Source organism: Equus asinus, chromosome 13, assembly GCF_041296235.1.
Source record: "Equus asinus isolate D_3611 breed Donkey chromosome 13, EquAss-T2T_v2, whole genome shotgun sequence".
Classification (NCBI taxonomy): Eukaryota; Metazoa; Chordata; class Mammalia; order Perissodactyla; family Equidae; genus Equus; species Equus asinus.
The window spans coordinates 4,988,362-5,009,766 of record NC_091802.1 but is presented as its reverse complement, the minus strand read 5'-3'; the positions used below and the strand labels follow the sequence as shown (position 1 = coordinate 5,009,766).

Below are 21,405 nucleotides of genomic sequence, written 5' to 3'. Positions count from 1 at the left end.
CCTTGTCTCCTCAAAGCAAATGCAAAATTCAAAGATCTTGCAGGTTATTAGGACATTGGCTGATATCCGGCAGAGGCGAGGCTAAAACTTTCTGGAGCAAAATGAGCAGCAGCCCCCTCCTGTCTCCCCAAGCCCTGCCTCTCTGCCAGGGTAACACACGAGGGGCCACTCCCTCAGCCCCATCTCTTTGCCTTCCCACCCTACATCCTCCAACTTGAGCCAGCCCCGCAGCAGGAGCTCCCATTGTTAAGGCCCCAAGGCCTACCTTCCTCTTTCTTCTTCTTTCTTGCATCAATCCTCTCCATTTTTAGAGAGCCCCTCACATTGGAGGTCCAGATACCTTTGGGAAAATACGCTCGTTAGCCAGGGCCACCGCAAAGAGACCTGAGAAGAAAGTGATTAGCAGCCACCCTGGGATCCCAGAGCAAGGGTCTCTGCGTGAGGCTCAGATGACCCCGCCCTCAGAGAAGAGGATGAGCCTTCTGGAGAGCCCAGCACAGGAGGTCATGTCGGTCTCTAGGCCTTCTGCTTTCTGGTCTCCCAGCTTTCAAGGACTGAGTGCTGGGCAGGCCTTGGGGCTGTGTGGAGGTTGGCCCATGGGAAAAGGTGAAGAAAGAAACGTCCCCACTTCAAAACTGTGCCGTCTTCTCTACCAGAGTCCAAGAGTGGTCATATTTCTGTGAGTGGGCTGATTTCCTGCTCTCCAAGCTGCACTTCTCCGCCTGGCAGTGGGGAGAGGGGCAGCTGCCAGGAGTCAACTGAAGGGGCCCCAAACACAGGCTGAAATAGGAAAGTCTTAATGCTCTACATGGCCACTTGTGTGAGCAATGAGATGCTCACTGAGGTCTAGTGGTTCTTGCACTTGAGGGTGCATCCACCTGCAAGGCTTGTTAAAACCCAAACTGCCGGGCCCCACCTCCGCAGTTGGTTCAGCAACCAGCCTTCTAAACCAAAGGTGGGGAGGGAAACGCTGAAGATTTGTAAGGTTTTATTATTAACTTCCTAGAGGCAAGAAACAAGTCCAGGAGACCTTTGCAGTTCCTTTCTTATTCTAAGACTGGAAAATGCACATCTGAGAATTTTCGTCCAAGAAGTCATTATTTTGCATGTTCAGTTTTACCATCTCTGTCTCCTTTGAAATTTACAAGTGCCATGGAGCGTTTCCACCATCACCTGCCAATGCCCAGGACCGAAGAGTCTCCAATGGTTTTAACACCTTCCCAGGTGATGCTGGGGCTGTTGGTCGGGAGACGACACTTTGAGAACCATCAGTCTAGGCCAGTGCCCTCAAACTTTGTTGAGCACTAGAATCATCTGGAGAGCTTGTTAAAACACAGACACTGGGTCCCCCCTCCCCAGCCACTCTGATTCAGTAGGTCTGTTTGGGGGACCTGAGAATGCGTTTCTAAGTAACTCCCAGGTGCTGCTGCTCGTTTGAGGGCCAGACTCTGAGTAGCCCTGGTTTAGACTAATGGTGCTAAATCTTTCTTTCAGCTGTAACATAGATGAGGGATGGCTTCCTCATGTGTGAAACACTCTCCTGAGAGAAGCAATTCCAACGTTTCCACCCCTTTTTTCTCCTAATCAAAGAATCATTGTGGAATGAAAGTAAGTGTATTGGCAGGAGCAACCTTAAATTCCACTATATTTATAAAGTAAATTATTTGTAATGTCAGCATTTTATTATAACACACCTAACAAAGGATATCATTCTAGAGATTCATTCATACTCTTAAGAAAAAGAAAATAAAAAACTAGTTTTTGTCAAACCTACTCAGATCCAGGTCTTACAAATCCCTCCTGTCAAGTCTTAGGGGCAATCTTTCATAGCAATACATTTTTAGGAGAATTCACAATATTATTTTTCTGAGGCTAGGAAGAAATAATGCTCAAATAGTCCTCTAACCTAGAGACAGCTTCATGTAATAATAACTGTTTAAAAAAGGGAATTGAAGCGTCTTACTTCTCCTCCTGAGACCTACCATAGGATGTCAGAATTTCAGGTCACCCATTCCAAGTCCTTAGTAGAGTATGTCGTCCCAGTGGTCACCCAGCCCGTGCCCACCCACCTCCAATGAAAGAGAGTTCTTCACCTATCTTCCACATGTGTAGAGCTGTTAGAAATGTGTTTGTACTTCTCCCCATAGTACCGTAGGATTAATCAGTCATGTCAGATGGTGGAAAAATGTTTTGAGCTGGTGATATTTGGGGAATTTGGGATAATTCATCCTTGCTTCTAAGTTTCTAGTTAACAAACCCTGAAGTCTCAAAGAAGCCCAGTTATTAGAAAACTCTTTGTTTGAACATGAGTGTGCATTTGTAGGATCCGCCATCTTGCTCAAAGTGTCTCACCATATCTCTGTGGGCTCCTACAGCAGTCTTCCGTCTGACGGGACAATTCTATAGACTGGTAGGTTTTTCTCATACCTGTTGATGCAGGGACTAGGAAACTATAAAACCAAGGGAGGGAATGTTTGAGAGAGCCTCAAAACTCCTGGGGAGGACTTGTTTGTTTGAAAATAAAAAGAGACAAATAGTTGACATTAAGTCTGAAGACAAGCTGTGGGCTCTTAAAATTTCCTTCAACTCTGGCACAAAGGTTCCATTTTATCTGCCCATAAATGAAATGCAAACCAGCAGTCTATGGACAGAAACAGCATTGATGGGAGGGGCACGAGGCACAACATTGAAGTGGTTTTCTTGTTTCTCCTACAGGCACAAAGGCCCATGTTCAATCCACTTAGTTTTCAAGCCCAGCTCCTCCCACCCCCCCATCCAATCTCTTACCCAGTCATTTCCAGAATCTAGTCTGATATGCTGGGTTTGGCTTAAATAAATTCAAAGGAGTGACACTTGCCTGAACCTGACACAAATTTGTGAACTTGATTATAATCCTTAACTTCTTAGGACCTCTGCGATCTCACTGACGAGATGAGGATGAATTCCTGAGCGGCTCCTCTCACAGAGGCATGGTTGTTATAATAAAATGTCTGGAAACCAAAGTGCTTCTAAACCAGCGGTCCCTCGGCTTTGCTGCACATTGGAATTACTGGGGATCTTTTAAAAATTCAAATGCCTGGCTCCCACCCACAACACTGATTTAATTGGATTGGGATGCAACACAGGCATCGGAATTAAAAGCTTGATTCTAATGTGCAGGAAAGTCTGGGAACTGCTCTTCTAGAACCTAAACCAAAAAACACTGAGGATTTATAAGAGATAGTAGACAGGTCCTGGAGATCATTTCAGTCCTTTTGCAGTTCTAAGACATATTTTCATTCAAGAATTCTTCATTACACATATTCAGTACTGCATATCAGTGGCTTTTAAACGTTAAAACGACCACGGAGCATTTCCACCGCCACCTGCCAATACCAGAATTGCCTTAGATCAAAGGAGAACCAGTGCCTTCAAGTACTGAGCTAAGAAAACTGCATGTGTGGATGGTATTCTCATGCAAAGCTAATCCCGCCCTCTGTCCACCACCACAAGCTGCATCCTTATCTGAGGAAATCATCTTGCAAAAGGATTTTGTTGGTTCCAGACAGGATTGATGGGTGAGTGCACTAGCATAAGTCAACACCCCTCAGACTTTTGTCCCACTTAGGCTGTAAAAGTAGTGTCATTTTCATACTCGGGATGGGCAAGACATTATCTTAATTTGGTGTTTCCTAAGCTGTGTTCCATAGAATGCAAGAATCTCTCAAGATGTTAACAGGTGTTAAAGGGAAAAAAACAAAGTCCATGGCAAGGGTCACCCAATAGGGCCACATAGGTTGTTTAATCCAGGGGGCACCATTTACATAGTCTGTCTTGTTGTGCAATATTAATATATTAACAGGAGACCTGTCCTCATCAGGTAAGTTGGAAAAAATGACACGTTAAACAAATTCCTTTAGTGCAGGACTTCTGGAGAGACTATAATAGGTTAACTTGTTCTGTGACTCTCCTAAAGGGAGATCGATATGAAGCCTCCCCGAGTCTCATTTGCAGCAGATTAAAATGCAGCATCCCCTAATCTCGTTTGACCAGGAAACCATTCGCTCACTCATTCATTCATTCATTCATTCATTCATTGTTTAGGGCAGCTCGTGGAACAAGCCAATGTGAGGGCCTAGCACTCCACTGGAGTCCAGACTGCCTGTTTCCCTCTCTTCCGCCTCTTTCCTCTCTTCTCTGCTCCAATCTGCAGGCATCTTGTCTTGCTTGTGTCTCATCTCTCACTTTTCTCCCTGAGCCAAACCTCAGAGTCTTGTCTGGCCCCAGGAGGAGAGCTACATTTTCCCAAACAGGAGCTGATGCATGCAATCCTCCTCAACCTCCCGTTTCCTCCCCTGCCCTGCCCTGCCCTCTGGCTGGTCCTCATTTATTTTTGGCTGAAGAGGAAGCTGCCATTCAGGCCAGAAGTGTTTTGGAAGGTTTATCTCTAAGATCTGGAGAACCATTCCGGCCTTGCATCAATTTGGTGCAGTGCATGGTTTGCGTGCAGATCTCCATCCCGAGTGGCCTACCCCGGAGACCCACAGAGTCCCCAATCTTTCAGGTCAAGTGCATGCTCTGACCCCCTGCATTTCAGAGCTGGGGACATACAGTGCACACCCGACAGACTTCCCGTTAACCCTGCCTCCTCATGACTCTCTCCACCTCTTTACCCTGCCCCTATCCCATGGATGCTATGGAAACTCTTGCCATATCCCCACCTCTCCCTAATGGGCTCTAGGGGGCTGCACACAAGGTAATGGTTTGATGTGCCTTTAGTGACACTGATACTGGGGAGCATGGGGAGTCCTAGAATGGTAAAGACAGGGAAGAGTCGGGGGGGAGGGGCAAGTTGGTTTTGGGAGAGAGGAGGCATTCTTTCCCCGTCTCCCTATGCAACAATATGCTGGCCACCCTCTCTTCCTCATCACTGCCCCTCCCCAAACACACACCCTCCAAGGAGAGGAGAAGCAAGCCCATTACTGCACTCTGTTAAAAAGTCAAGTTGCATAAGATGGGCAGCTTTGGTAGTAGTAAGCATGTTCTAATATAAACCCTGCCTCTTTCCAGAGAGAAGCAACTATCTCTAGCCACATCTAGGGTGGGGAGGTGGAAGTCTAATCAGAAGCGCCCATCTTCTAACACAGACCTGGCAGTATTTATTCACCACTCACAGTGTGGGGGAGGGGGGTATGCTGCTTCTTGGTAATGCTTCTGTACCCTACATATTTTCTCTAATGATTATATGTGTACTTTGAGTGACACAACAGTGGAAACAGAGTTCAAGCATCTATGGCCATGCAACATCAATTCACGCATTCATTCATTCATGCATTCAACAAACCTACACTGAGCTTCAAACACTACACTTCCAAGAGGTGCGGGTCTTGTGCTCACCCAGAACCCATTGTGGATTCCCCACACTTAGCTCTTGCCTTGGGAGTCTACCCTTCTCAATGTCAAGGGTCCACAAAGCAGGTTTGTTTCCCATTCCGATAACAAAACAAATAAGAATAATCCATGTCATCTAAGTCATCAGAAACAAAAGCAAAGAAGTCCCTGTACATAGGTCAAAACAAGTGCCATCAGTCACTCTGCAGATGGGTACTGAGTGTCTCCAGGTACCAGGCACTGCAGTAGCTGATGGGGACACAAAGCAGAATGAGGCAGAGCCCTGGTTCAAGGAGCTCAGAGCCCCATGAGGAGACAGACCACAAGCTTCCTCACTCAGCCCGCGTGGGGAGGGATGTCAAGAAACAGGTTCAAGAAGAGAGGATGGTTGTGCTGAGTCTTGAAGGAGAAGAGGAATGATGAGCAGTGGGCATGGTTTAAATGCCACCCTCAATGTTTTCAAATCCTGAGTGAAGTGTTTCTCTGCTCAGGGTCCACTTTCTTCTTCTAGTAGGCGAATCTTATAGGCTGTTTCCAGATGGAGTATTGCCTGCATATGAACTACAATGTTGAGTTGGCTGAATAAACACTTGACAAATTCACTACAGGGAGAAGCACTGGGTATTGTATACTTACCAGGTATAACTATGAATCTGAATTTTAGATGTATCTGAGGAATACTCTATCATAAATATTAAAATCCCATTTTAAGATGTCATATGAAGACCCATCAGGCACAAAGTACATGTGGCCATATTATCTATAGATTGTTTCAAATTTTAAAATGGAATTTCCAGAACAAGCCAAACAGACATAATCAGAGGAGAGCTTTCAACCTTTCCTTCTGTGGACATTTTGGGGTAGGGTGTACATTGATAGGCTAGACAGGTAGGAAAGATATGGAGAAACAGGCAACAAGAAATAGCCCTCTAATTTCATATTCAGGAAACCAAACATGAAAGGCTTTAAGCAATTTGTGCTCAGAGACCCTCTCTCCGCCTGACAGCTGGCTCAGGAGCAACGGGATCATGAAAGTATGTGGTCTCACAACGTCTAATCAATCAGAAAAAGGAAGTCCTGCTCCACTGGAACAATGGGGCATTGTGAGCCTAGAGGACACATGGGAGAAACAGGCAGGCATTTCCCAGGACGGGCCTCAAACAACGGGCCAGGCCACCTCCTTTTAAAATGCCCAAAGCAGGAGGAATCCAGGCCAGAGTTTGTTCTGAAGAAATTGACTTGCATTTGAGACTTTGCCTACAAGCAAAGAACGGAAGTAGCTGCCTTCTGTAGGATTCGATTATCCCATCAGCCTGTTGACAGCATGTCCTCAGTGTCACACAGTGCTCCCAGTTCATGCCAGAGTGTGAGAAAATCCATGCCTCACACATTGCACCCAACTCTTGGGTCACAGATAATGCCAAAATATGATTAAATCAAAACTCCCAATTGTCTGGGGTGAGTTGTCCCCAGTAGACGCACAATCCAAATAAGGCACCCTCCTGAAAATTAAGAGTTTCACTGGACTTTGTCCTTAATGCTCTTCATTCATACCCAGCCATAATTTTAGTTCTAAAACAACTTACAAAATGGAAATTAAGTAAAAGGAAGGGGCAACACTTGGAGATGAAGAAAAGGAAAGAAAGCTTTGTAGATGGATGCTCAGCACTGTTAAAGTTGGAAGTTGGAATGAAGGGCCTAATTTCAATGCTGTGCAAAGACAGTTCTACCCAATAAACAGAGTCCCGTACTCCTTCCCACAGGGGCTGGCCCCGACATTCACTAGCAAATTGCAAGGAGGAATTAGAACCAATCATCACCTTTACTAGAAAAGCAATTCAAGGCGTGTGTCACGTCGACGATGACCAGTTGCATTTTGCTGTATTTGTTTGTATATGCTCTCATAATAGGAATTATATACTATCAACATTATAAAAAGTTTGGGAAATGTTATTTTTCAATCTCATAATCCCTTTACCATCACACAACTCTTATCTGTATGTTCTCACCCAGTTCTTACATGGTTATGGTCACAAAATGTATATATCCTTTGAATCCACCATTTTAGCTCTAACCTTATGTTATATTTTCTCATGTTCTTAAATATTCCTCTAATTATTTTAGAGGCTGCTTAGTAATCCATCCAGTGAATGAACCAGGATTAATCATGCCTCCGTTTGGGGATTTGAAGGCGTTTCCAATTTTAGATGGGCAGCATCTTTTAAAATGAAGAACTCATTGGCATTCTTCTGCTTTTTATAAATCTCTGTATAGCAAGGTGCTCAGAAAATGCTGGCTGCTGAAGGTTCCAGGCTCCCAAAGGTCTCAGAACTGCCAAAGCCATCCCCCTCTCAATGCTGAGAGGTGAACAGAGTCCTCCCTGCTTCCCTCTGTTCATGGACAAAGAGCAGGCAGGGTATTTGCCACTGTGGTCTCTAGGGTTCCTACCAGCTCCAAGGTCTTGGTGATGAGGCCAGAAACTAAAATAGAATCTATGAGAGACTGCTCCTGGCACCAAAGTGAGACAGACTTCAGGCTGGAGAACTACAGCAAAAGTCCCCACTGCCAGCCTAGTCACAGAAGAGTCAGGGAAGAAGTTAAAAAGAATCAGCTCACTGTGGCCAAGACCATCCACGCACAAGGAAATTGCCCAGAAACACACGCTACACCCTGCAATGCTTTGTGAAGACTGGATGTGCCAGCAAACAAGACCAGTGGGATCAATGAAAACTATTCTCTCAGCTTTCAAGCACGGTGCCTGGAGCTCAAGGCACGGGCACCAAGTGAAGACCACCCAGCAACCCTCTCCAACGCGGAGGTGTAAAATACTCCAGCCAACTGTCAAGACATGCATGATTGCTGAGGGAACCAAAGAACCATGAAAAGCAAACCAATTCACTACAAAAGCACAGAAAGCATGAGCCATTTAGTGAAGAGGCCACCAGTCTCAACTCTCCACCCCAGCCCCCAACTGTCATGAGGCCATTCCAACATTACCACTCCCGATAAAAATCACAGATGCTCGTGTGAGCATCAAGAAATTGTCGAATTTTATCCCATATTTTCTACTGAGAAAGCAAGGAAGAGTGAAAAAGACCCTTCCAAAGTTTGAAAGCGTCCTCCCTAACCCTAACCCTAACCACGAACTTGGGAACATCAATATTTGTTCTCTGAGAAGTGAGTCAATAAAAAGGGGGGATCATTAGCTATTTGACTTGATGAAAAGTGGCTCCTTTTGCTCTTATTCACTCAGCAATCTTCTGAAAATTGATATATGAAATAACTCATGAGCATATGTCCCATTATAAATTATAAGATTGGCATCCTGAATTATTAATCATTTTCCTTTGAGTTTGGTCAAAATTAATCACTTCCCTAAGGCCTTATCACTCTACGTCTTTGGTACCAGTGGCGCCTTGATAATCACCAAAAGATGCTCCTAGGACCCATCTGTCTTCTAAGACTAGATTCTTATTTCCAACTGCTAATTAAACAAGTTCCACTAAGTGTTTTGCCTTTTCCTCAAAACAGTATCTGTTGTCACCCCATACTTCCGTGAACATCTCCTCTGTCTTCACGCCCTGTTTCTGTCGATGACATCACCATCCTTCCCAACTCCCAAAGTAGACACTCAACTCCTCCTTCCCTTTTACACCCCAGATTCAGGCCCCACTCCCCAAATATGTCTTCTGACCTCTATTCTCTTTCTCTCCAGCTCATCCTCCCCAGCCGCAAGAATGATCATTTATAAATATATTCACTCAACAACTATTTACTGAATCTTTATTGTGTGCCATGTACTACACCAGGCATGACATTCTAAGCAGAGAAACCAACTGAGAAAGATCTGATCGTGCCACACTTTCTGTTCAAAACTTATTTACTCCCTACGGCCTATGCAGTAAAATGCACATTCCTTAAAATCTAGTCCCAGAAAAGCTTCCCAATCTTGGCTCCTATCACCACGACTCTTCCCTGTACACTCTCTCTCCTACACACACACACACACACACAGACCCACGCACGCACACCCAGCACCCCATCGCTCCCCGCACTCGCCGAGCTCCCGTGCCTCGACTCCTTGGCGAGTCTTGCTGCCTTTGCCCTGAATTCTCTTCCCACTCCCCACTTCTAAGGAACTGCATGTCCTGCAAAACCCAGAGCATAGCTCAGCCACTCAGGGAAACCTTTCCCAACACCCAGGAGGAGAATCTGTCCTTCCACCGTGCTCTCAGAGGAAGGCAAAAATGACCCTCTTGTAAATAGCATTTAGCACATTATGTTGAGAAAACTGGCAGGGATCAAAAGCCCTGAGTGAACTGAAAAAATTGTATTCAAAATCTGAAAAGCTGAGGATAAGCAGCTGAAATTTGGAGATACCCCAACCCCCATGCATCCCTGGGACTTTCTGCCTAGAGTGCTCTCACTAAAGGAAGTGGCCTCTCTCCTGGCCTTCAGGACACCACGTCCCCTGCAGGCCTCTCCAGGGAGGGCTGTTTCTCCCTCCATGACCCAGAGGTTTCTGGACCTGGAGGGGTACTTGTCCTCCCTTGCCCCCAGTGCCTTTCTCAAACCATTTTCCTTCCTCCTTCTTTGCAGCTCGTGGCCTCAGTCTATAGCACCCCCGACCCACCTGGTTGTTGACAGGTTCTGACGCCTGGCCTCTGCCCCTCAGTCACTGACAACTTTAGCTCCCAGACGCTGGCTTCCTTTGTGCCATTACTCCTACTATCATCAGTGGTTTCTTCATCATCTCATGAATGATCCATACAAATCTCTAGCCCAATCGTCCTTGATCTACTCACCTCCATTAACCTCACCTTCCTCTCACTCTCCACCACCCGCCCTGTGGTCAGTCCATTGTTCTTATTGTCACCAATAACCACACAACAGCCACAATCTCAACTGTGAGCTCCCCACTCTAACTTTTCCCTCTTCTATCCTTCCAGCTCACCCTCAAAGCAGTTCTCGATCTAGCAATTCCTCTCTTTCAATCCATTCTGGCCTCCCTCTGTCACCCCTTCATGCCCTCGCTCCCTGCTTTATCCTGTTTAGATTCCATGGTCCGTTGTTATAATCCCTCACAAACAACCTTAACCTCCTTATCCTTCTGGCCTATCATATTTGCATGACAAAGTCCTAGTACTAGTACTAGTTAAACCCAACCTTTGGGCTCTGCCAGGTGCCTCCAATTCAGCAACTAAACATATGGGAGAGAAAAACAATTGTGCTGACTGGTCTCACATGAAATGCCATGTACTATGTACTGGGCATAGTCTAAGCACCTAACCTATATTAACTAATTGAATCCTCAAAAAATCTTGTGCGTTAGAAACTATATTATCCCCATCCTACAAGCAAGGAAACTAAAGCCCATAGGAATGCCCAGTAGCTTGTCTAAGGTCACACAACCATGGAGGGACAAACCAGGATTTGCACTCAGGCTGTCTAGGTGCAGAATCCTTTTGTTTAACATTCCGCACTCTTGCTCCTCTATCCCAAAGTCAGTCAACATAGCTAGCCCATCCTACTCTCCCCCCTTTCCAAGTCTTTTCGCTTTCCCAACTACCTCAAACCTCCTCATCTCCTCCTTCTCCCTCTCACTCTTGGCTGATGTCCTTGTCTCAACCTCCTTCAGGAAAAATCTGAGAATCCATCAGGAACTCCCTTGTCTCCCCACCATCACACCTATCAACTACTGCTGTGCACGCTGACTTCCCTCCCACTATGATGGATGAAGTGTTCCTATTCTTATCAAAGAACACCTCTCCCCTTGCACTCCAGGGCCCTCCCCTCTTACCTTCCAAGATGCAATGGTCATGGATAGAACAGAACACTCTCATGTTCTTGAAACATTTTCCTACTTGGCTTCCGTGACACCACACAGACCTGTTTTGCTCCCATTGTCACTTGCCACTCTCCTTCTCAATCTCCATTGATGATTTCTGGGCTCCCTTCTCTTTTTTATCTCCCAATGTCCCCAAGGTAACATCAGTTCTGTGGCTTTACATCTCATCTACTTGCCAAATCTTAACTCTAGCCTGACTCCTTCCCCAAGGTCCAAACTTGTATATTCAGCTGCCATCTTTAATCTTTACTTGAGTGTCTAATAGGATCTCAAAGTTTTCATGGCTTAAACAGAAATCTTGACCTTACTCCCTAAAATGTTCGTCTCTGGTCTTTTCCATCTCAAAGAGAGGCATCAACATTCACCAAATTGCCCAATTCAAAAATCTAAGTGTTATCTTTGATTCCTCTTACTTCTTCACTTAGAATACCCCATCCATTATCCTCTCCCCACCACCCTCTGCCACTATTGAACTTTGCTACATCTCCATCTTCACCCAAGACATCAACACCTATTCGCTGGACTCCTGAATACCTGCTAACTCGTCTCCCTGCTTCCACTCTTGTTCCCTTACAATTCCTTCTCTACAGAGGACCTAGAGTGATCATTTTTAAACATAAATCAGATTAAACCATACCATTGCCAACACTCCCATGGTTCCCACTCCATTGGGGATACAATGCAAATTCCTCCCCTTGACCTACAAAGCTCTCCTCAATCTAGCCCCTGCCTACCCTTCCAGCCTTAGTGCCACTCTCCCCATCACTCACTACACCAGCCACATTGGCCTGCCTTCTCTCCTTCAAACACACCAAGCTTGTTCCCACATTAGGTCCTTCCCCAGCTTCTCCCTCTGCCTGGGATGCACTTTCCCTGATTTTCACATGGATTGTTGCTTCTAATAAGTCAGGATTCAGCCTAAACATAAATTCTTCAGTGAGTTAGGGGACTAGCTAACATAGCCCCAGTCACCAGTCACATCTCCTATTTCAATTCTCTGCCTGGCACTATCCCTGACTGACATTTCTTATGATTTACTCATTTGTTTATTTTCCCTTAACCCACTAGGAGGTCAGTTCCATGAGAGCAGGGATCTCATCCATCACATTCACTGCTCCGTCCCAGGCACTTTGGTCAGAATCACTAGATAAATGGATGTTACTGCAACTTCCCCTGGAATTTTCCCCTAGAATCTCTAAGGACTATTGGAAATCCAAACATCAGAAAGCTACATACTTGTACGGAACACAACGGAAACCATGGACCAGTTGACTTGACAATAGCCACTACCAGAGAAGGTCAAATGGCAAATGTGGGACATTACCCTGATAAATATGACAAACAAATATGGCTCACAGAAGGGCCTGGGTTCAAATCCTAGCTGTCACTTCCTGCTTTTAAGTGGGCAAATCACTTCCCCTCTCTCTCTCTCTGAGCCCTAGGTTTCCCCATCCGTAAAATGGGAATGATATACCTCCCTGGTAGGATTACTCTGAAGACCGAATGAGACACTGCATGTGAAAGCGCCCAGAAAAGAGCAACAATGCCAGCGATTGGAGCCACGACTGTCTAGGATTCAGGCTTCATTGAAGGCCAAGTGAAACCACGTCTAACAGGAAAAGTCCATGGGGCTTAAATGTACCAAATTCCAACTCAAGTCCTACTCCAATTTTCCTCCGAACCTCCATTTCCATTGCCACCTGGTCCAACATGCGCTCTGTCCCTTCCACTCCTACCACACACGGCCAGATCCCACCAGCACTAGACACAGCGCCCGGGGTATCTTCCATCTGTTGTTAGTGGATAGAGTTGCCTTTTTACAAACATATGTTTTCCTCACACAGAATGATTATAAATTCAGCCCCATGGCCCACTCCCTAGTCCCTTTACCTCTCCTTCCAGCACTGCTCCCATGACACTTCTTTGAGGCCAGGCAGCCCTCTGGTGGGCTTACTCACGCCTTCCTCTGTGCCTCATCTAGCATATGCCTCTCTCTCTGTCCCTGAATTGTTTTTCTTAAGGCTCAGAAGTAAGATCGTTAAATTCCAGTCAACGCTTGGCCCACATCTTGTCCACTCTGAGGACTAATTATCATCCCCAAAGACCAGACTGACTTACCACGTTCTGATCTTCTCTTGTCCTCACTCCTCCTGTCTACAAGCTCTCGCAAGTCCTTGATGCAGTTCATCTCACTAGGTTGCTGAGAAACACAGAATGAAGAAGGTAGACTGGCAAATATATAATATAATATAACTAATGCAGATGGTTTGGGGGAAATGGACAGTCCAATATATAGCAATCTGTTGCCTATGAAAATAGCAATTATCAATTCCCCAGAGGTCTTTTGAAATTGGAGAGAAATATTTAGTTACTAGTTTCAAATGAATCCTTCCAGGCACAAATATACACAAGCAGTATGCAGTGAAACGTAACCGCTATCCACATAGAAAATATGTGTGAGTAACACACCAGGAAATCTTGAAGTTCTGACAAAAGGAGTTTTTGTTGGGTCAGAAATCCAACTAAACAACAAGGGCTTTAATGTGTTTCCTTGGCACAGTGGAAGGACGCGTCAAACACTTTTAAAATCTGGGAACGGGCCCCTCGTGGAGTGTGTTGTGTGGATGTCCTCTCCCAGCGAAGCCTGGCCTTGAGGACCCCCCTCCTGCGGCGCTGACAGAGGACCAGCGCTCTCCTTGCCATTCCTGCTTGCGGCTGTGATATCATTGTTATGCGTTTTAATATCTCAAGAGGGCAAAAGATGAGAGAATTAACCAAAGTTCCTAACGTGGTAAAGCTGCACCTTACACAATTGTTTGGAGTAAAGTATAGCACAGAATTAAGAGCAGGAGTTCAGGACAGGCCAGCTGCTTCTTGGCTGTGTAACCAGAAACGAGATACTTAAGCTTCCTCAGTCTCGCACTCCCATCTGTAAATAGGGACTATGGCAGGAACTAGCATTGGATTGTCATGAGGATTTTTGTCATGAGACAATTCGCATAAAGCATTGAGCACAGGGCCTCGGAACATGAGCCTGTTGGTTGGACTGTTATCATCCGCCTTAATATGCAGGACTGTGACGTCTTTCACAATGCCAAAACAACGTGGTCCAATTTTCAGGCTGGAGAAATTAGTCACAAAATGAATCTCACCACAAATGAGTCAATAAGTTGAACAGCAGGGGAGAGACTGGAGCAGTAGGAGATCAGAAGAGGGGCTCAGGGGACCTTCCAACACAAATGCTGCCACACGGCTATCTCTACATCTCACCCATTCCATCCCATCCGCCCACCTTTCAGGTCCCAACAACCCTGCTTATACTACTTGTACCATCTGCTACCAAAAGAGCACCCCCTGGATAGTATCTCTGATCCTGGGCAGGTCTGAGGCATCCGTGTCCACTCGTAGCCACATATGTGTTCACATGCACATATGCACACATAGCCCTGAGTGGGACCACATACTCACCAGGATAAGAAAGAGTCTATGAACCACATAGTTACACACATGAGCATGTGCACACACGCATATACACAAGCACACAAACACACACCCTGTGTAACTCTCCAAGGTCACCAGTTATGTCTACTGCGCAACCTCCAGCTTTGACATCCCCCATCCCAGCTGAATCCTATTTCTCTTCCCAGGTCACTGCAGCCCTGGTCTGGAATGACTTAATGAGCAAAATCGGGCCAAGAAGTCTCGCCAGATTCCTACTGGGAATAATTTGGAGACTTAGGTATGCAAGCAACATTAAAGGGGACTCAGGGTGGAGCACAGATTTTGGAGTCAGGAGACCTGGTTTCGAAATCCAACTTCACTTGTTCATGTCCAATCTTGAGTAAGTCACTTAATCTTTCTGAACCTCACTTCCCTCATATCCAGGATGAGACTCATCCTGCCTCATGGGATGTAATGATGATCCAATGGATTCAGGTAAAATATTTCATGATCCATAAAGATCTTTATAACAGTTGGCTTTTGTTGAAGACCAAGAATCCTGAATTAATGGTATAAATTTCATTCTCTGAATGAAATGGGGGCTCATTTTGGTAAAAAAAAAAAAAATTGCTGAATAACTTTGGCACCCAAGGTGAGGACTAGATGAGCTCTAGAGAGAGCAGCTGTGTCATGGAACTTTATTTAGAGAGTGATAGAGACCACAGAGATGGGGTGGCTCACATAAAGGCTGTCTTAGGCTCCTCTGCTTTCCTTGGAGTGGGGGAGGGATGGGTGAGAGAGTGGAGGTTAAGTCCAGTTAGTTTAGAAACTCAGAATTATTTGTCCCTGAGAAGTCTTCAGAATGCTCTGCCAATGAAGGTCTCCACCTCGCGAGAGGAGTAAGAGTGAGCGTGGAACTCATTCCATCTGCCCTCACAGCCACTGGCCTATCAGAACTGCCAATGGGACATAAGGCCTGTGGCAGGCAGCCTCCAGGATGGGCCCAATGATCCCACCTCCTGGTGTTCACATCCTCATGAACCCCTTCCCTTGAGTATGAGCCGCATCTAGCAACTCATTTCTAACAAATAGAATATGGTAAAAGTGATGGGATGTCACTTCTGAAATTAAGTGAGCTTTGGCTCCCATCGTGAGCACTTGGTCTCTCTCTCTTGCTCTCTCATTCACTCTGAGGGAAGCCAGCTGCCATATTATGAGCTACCCCATGGAGAAGTCACGCGGTAAGGAACTAAGGGAGGTCTCCAGCAAACAGCCAGCAAGGAACCGAGGCCCCTAGTTCAACAGCCTGTGAGGAAGTTACCCTTGCCAATAACCTTGTGAGTTAGCTTGGAAGTGGATCCTCCCACAGCTGAGCCTCCAGATGGGACCACAGCCCCACCCCAAACCGTGAATACACCCTCATGGAGAGACCTCAAGAGAGAGACACACGATTAAGTCACACTCAGATTCACGACCCACAGGACCTGTGAGACAACATGTGTTTGTTTCAAGCAACTAAGTTTTGGGGTAATTTGTTACACAGCAAGAGATCTGATACCAGACACTCGCCAGACGTTCCAAGGAAACAGTTCCACCCGTGAGAATGAATAGAGGAGAGCTTCCTACTCTGCCAGCAGTGGGAGCAATTTCACTACATAATTCCTCCTTCCATTACACCCCCTTCTCTAGGGGACAACACAATCTCTACTAGAAGAAGAGAATATATTTAAGTAAAGAATTTATGGCTATAATATATCACAGAAATGAAGCCATCCTCCAACAGCCAATTTGAACAGGGCCATTTTGACACAGCAGACATACTGATGTGTCCAGAGGGGTTAGGATTGCAGTGAGGGATGGGGCAAGGAGGGAAGTGGGCTCAGAGATGGTGCGAGGGTGCTTGCCTCGCACATTACTTGAGAGGTACAGAAATTTGAAATTTTAGTGGTTTCTTTTTTTTTTTTAAGACCGAGTGAAAATGTCCTGGCATCAAAATGGCTTTGTGAAAGCAGCCAGATCAAAATGTCAAGTTCTATCATGGGACTATTTTATCCAACGCCGCTTCATAAATACTGTGTGGGCTCCACCTAGGTCCTGAAGTCAGCGGGATTGCCACTAATCTTTCTTTCCTGCTTGTGCATAGACGAATACACACACACCCCGTAAAAGGAGTTCAGGAGTAGGTTTCCAGGGTCCGAGTGCAGAGGGTCTAAAACGGTTGCAAGGTTACCATCCGCCCCATGCCCTACTCAGATTTGGGCTGTTCCAATTCAAGAAGCTGCCAGGCACCTGCCCAGAGGCTGGAGCTTCACCAAGGACTCCAAAGACAGCAAGTCAGCGTCGGTCCCATGGGAGTTCCCCTGACTTGCTTACCATCCCAGGATACAAGAATGAAGATACTGTTTATTGTGCACAGTGGAAGGACAGAGCACCTTTATCTTGATCCTATTGATCCTATTAATTGATCCTATTGGTTTCCTGAAGTTCTCTCCATCTTCAAAGCCACTGACTCATCAATATTTAATAAAGAGAAGAATGACTTCCATGGCCCCATGTGGTTGTGTGGTCATCTTCCTCAGCAATAAACAGTGGCAATTGTTTCAGGTTACCACACCCGCAATGGCACAGTTCTGTGAGAGCTAACCAGCTATTTTGGGGACAGGTCTTTCCAGCCCAGCACTCTAGCCCTCTTGCTGCTAGAACTCTCTGTGCCTCAATTTCTTCCTGCGCAAAAATAAGGATTCAGGTCTGCCACTCCCCCGTCTCCCATCCAGCTCTGACCTCCTCGAATCTCTGAGAAACCTTCTCACACAGCAGGCCCCAGCAAGCGGAATGCACTCAAGTTTCCCAATATTGCACCAAATGAATTCCTTATGAGCCCAACTTCTGGGTTTATACCAACAGGAAAAGCACCGCAAGGCCTGGCCTTCAGCACCGCGCTTGTTCTCACTCCTTGCTGCCTTTCCAAACAGAAAAACTGACTTTTGCCCTCTAGGGTGGGAAATGCGAAAGGCACAGTTCAAAGCTCAGAGTTGAGACCACAGCAAACCCCTCCTGGAGCCGAGCCCCTGGAGCCCGTGCCGACAGCCTTTCCATCCACCCGGTGGAAATTCTAGCTGCAGAAGGTGCCCGGCCGGACCTCGCTTTCGCTCCCCTGCCAACTGCCGTAAACCTGTTTCTGTCCCGTTGGAGTTGCAACATGGAGCCAGAAATCTGGAAGAATTTAACACCCAGTCGGTTCAGACACAGGAAAACATTGTTCAAAGTAAACACTGGAATCCCTCCCTCATCATCCAGGAATGTGGAGCTGGCGGGGTTGAGATCAGCAGCTTTTCAGAAAAGCCTTTGCTCCGGGTCCCTGCGCGCGGCTGCAGCCGGGGAGGGCCGGAGGGGCTCCGGAGCCCTTTTCGGCTAAGACATGATGCAGGCTGGGCGGTGAGCACCCAGCCATCTCTACTCTGCGCTGCCCAGCCTCGGCCCTGCACGCACAGGCCCCGCGCTCCCCCTGCACTTGGGAAAGGCCGAAGGAGGTGAGGTGCCCTGGAGAGACTGAAGGGGCTCAGGATGCCCTGGGACTTGCCACTTCCTTTGCCCGTGGCAGGCTGTGAAAGAGTCACTCTTCCTCGAGGAAGAAAGAAGGCTCTGTGCGCCGGGCGAGGGGGCAGGGCCTCGAACCAGATGGGATGTGGCCGCCAGCCTTCATTTCCCTCTGACGAGACTTAACTAATTCCATCTCTCAAAAGCCATGAGCCAGGTCCCCGCCCCATTTCCTCTGGCCCTGGGGAGTGGAGAGGAAGGACTGGCTTTACCCAGGGGCAACATAATGCATCCCAGGAAGACGTTACATGTTAAATCATTTGTGTCACTGTGTTCCTCTGCCTAAAATTCCGCCTAAATTCCACCCACGAACCTGCAGTCCCGAACGGAATTATGAAAATGTTTCTGACAGTCAAAACGTCAAAGAAAACCTACAAGTTAGGCAGGGTTCAAGGAGAAGAATGCAGAGTCCAAAGATGGCTGCCTGCTGCCAGGTGGGAGAGTCCTGCGGTGGGGCTCCCGGGAGTGTACGGGCAGCAACAAAATCAGGTGACAACATGTCTCTCCCTGACCCTCACCACAGCACTCACCCCATTCCTCAGCCCGGAGGGCTCCACACAAGGCTTACTTAACCCAGTCATTTCTATGGGAGTTTATTGAGTGTCTCCTGCTGAGCCAGGCACGCCAGGAGGACACCGGCCCTGCTTTCAGGGAGCATCGGTGTAATCCAGACCAGAGCTTGTCCAGGTGGTCCTGGAACCAGCAGCAGCAGCAGCAGGATCTGGGAGCCTGTGAGAAGGGCGATCCCCTCCCAACCCCGGGCCCACTGCATCAGAAGCTCTGGGAGGGGCCCAGGGGCCTATAGCTCAGCAAGCCTCCAGGTGTTTCTTATGCCAAGGAAGCCTGCGAACCACCAACCTAATCTGTCCCCACCTTACTGGATAATAGAGAGAAGCTGAAAGGTTAATGGTTTGCTTCAGGGAAGTCGCAGAAATGGCGTGAGTGTTAATATGCTCCTAGATTCAAAACAGCTGTGCCAAGCTGTGGCGTCATTGGAAAACTTTGATTCCAGTTGCAGAAACACATTTTCCACCTCAGTTTGGTCACCCTTTACTCATGGTTTCTAAAACTTTATTTTGAAGAAGAGGCAGGAACCATTTCTTCACTCAGTAACAGGTGGAATTTCTTTGAACCAGCAGCAACCACCCCAACTGAGTGGCTTGCAGCTCCGCTTGAAGGCCGCGCTGAGAAGGCTCTTGGCCCTGTTCTCTCTCAGGCTCCCCCCTCACCTAATTCTTGGCGGGCATCAAGGAGAGGATACAACCAGACTGTCTAATTGAATTGACTTCTGGATAAAATTACCAACCAATGAAATAAAATTTCATTCATCCATTAAGAAAATAACTTCCATGTTGCCAAATTCAGTTACCTACTTGGCGTTTAGTTACCTATCTTGTCTGACCTGTGGGCAGCAATGGAATCAGCTGGCCACTCTCAAAATACCCTCTTCTCTCGGCTCCAGCACTCTCCTTTCTCCTGGTTTCACCGTCTCACCGGCTGCCGTTCCAGGCTCCTTGCCAGATCCTGCTCCTCTGCTCTACCTTGAAAGTGAGAGAGCTTGGGGTTCGGTCCTGGGCTCCCTTTTCTCCCCATCCACACACTCTCGCAGGGTGAGCCCGCACCGTGCCACGACTCTCACATGTGTGTCCCCAGCCATGGGCTCTCCCTTGAATTCCAGGCTCATATATCCAACCCCCTACTGGACATCTCAGACGTTTTACTGGTGCTTCAGAACCCCACTGTTCAACACTGAGCTCCTAAAACACACACACACACACCAAAACCTGCTTCTTCACTGGTCTTCCCCCTTTTATTAAACAGCACCACTAACAAACCATTTGCCAAAAAACTAAGCGTCTTTTTTCCTCTTTCCTTCATCCTTAGGATCCAATTTATCATCAAGTCATCTCAACTTAGCCTGTAGAAATATGTTGAACCCATCATTTTCTCTTCATTCCATAATGACGACAACTACTATTACTGCTGCTACTAATAATAATACTATTATTAATAATAATAATAACTAATAGCCTGGGTGCCAGTGTCTTCCATGTATCAACTCATTGAGCTTTCCCAACAAACCTATGAGTTAAGTGCTACTGTTACCCCCTCTGACAGAGGGTAAAATTGAGGCACAGAGAAATTCACTGATTTACTCAAAGTCATGCATCTGTTGTAGAGTCAGGATTCGGATGTGCATAGCTGGCACTAGGAACCACGTGATTAAACACCACGCTCCCAGTGCTGCCTCTGTAGCCACCAGGATGATCTCATGGCCTCGGAACTGGCCTTCTCACTTCCAATCTTGCCTCCACACAATTTGTTTTATACACACAGCAGCCAGAGTGGTCTTTCCAAAACATGTACCAATAGTCACATTGCTCCCCAACCTAAATATCCCTCCCCAAGGGTTTCCACATAGCCCTGGAAATAAAATCCTAACGTGGCTGCTTTGTCTACCTCTCCGACCTCTCTCTCCCCTCTCCAATCACATGGCCCTCCTCTCTGTCCCCACACTCACCACTCTAGCTTTTCTCCCCCTCTACCTGGAATGATCTTCCCCACAGATTTTCACAGAGCTGGCTTCTGGTCATTTAGATCTTAGCTCAATGTCACCTTCTCAGAAAGGCTTTCCCTAACTTCCTACTCCAAACTAGCCAGTCAGTCCATCTTTATCCCAGCACCTTATTTTCATTATAGCACTTATCACTATCTGAAATTACCTTAAATTTGTTTGTTTACAATTTATTTTCTGCCTGCCCTCTTAGAATTTAAGTTCCATCAGAGGAAGGAACGTGTCTGTCTTTTCCCACATGTATTCAGGACCCAAGCTGCACAGATGCTTACTGAGCACCCGCTCTGTCCCAGGCACAGGCCCGGAAAGGCGAACACAGCAGAATCCCTCTCCTTGAAGGTGCCACCATCTGCAGCTCCACTATAGTGTCACGGGGTTATGACAAAAGGAGACACGAGGTGTCATGAGGACATGAGGAGTAATTTCTCACTCAGCCTGGGAAAGTCAAGACGATATCCTGGGCCAGAATTGGATTCATTTCATTTCGATGAACAGTTACTCTGGGCCAGACCTGCCCGTTACAGAGGTGGGTGAGACCAGTGATCTACTTCCTTGTGCCAGAATCACCTAGAGA

General features: G+C 46.7%; 1 protein-coding gene and 1 long non-coding RNA gene across 4 annotated transcripts in view; one reads left to right on the top strand and one right to left on the bottom strand.

The window, feature by feature from the left end:
- Nucleotides 1-21,405, bottom strand: part of CDRT4 (CMT1A duplicated region transcript 4) — a 46,145-nt gene that overhangs the window by 10,500 nt on the left and 14,240 nt on the right. For 2 of the 3 annotated variants that reach the window (XM_070482312.1, XM_070482313.1), the window contains exon 2: nucleotides 266-340. In XM_070482312.1, the coding sequence (XP_070338413.1) occupies nucleotides 266-305 (40 nt within the window). In that variant the 5' untranslated portion in view covers nucleotides 306-340. Of the gene's footprint in view, nucleotides 1-265; nucleotides 341-13,336; nucleotides 13,419-21,405 lie in introns of all 3 variants that reach the window. The other variant, XM_070482311.1, reaches the window with a different exon arrangement.
- LOC139040006 (uncharacterized) overlaps nucleotides 1-21,405 on the top strand; it is a 55,654-nt gene that overhangs the window by 31,674 nt on the left and 2,575 nt on the right. The window contains exon 2 of the long non-coding RNA XR_011493548.1: nucleotides 14,866-14,957. This is a non-coding gene — a long non-coding RNA (uncharacterized lncRNA). The remainder of the gene's footprint in view (nucleotides 1-14,865; nucleotides 14,958-21,405) is intronic.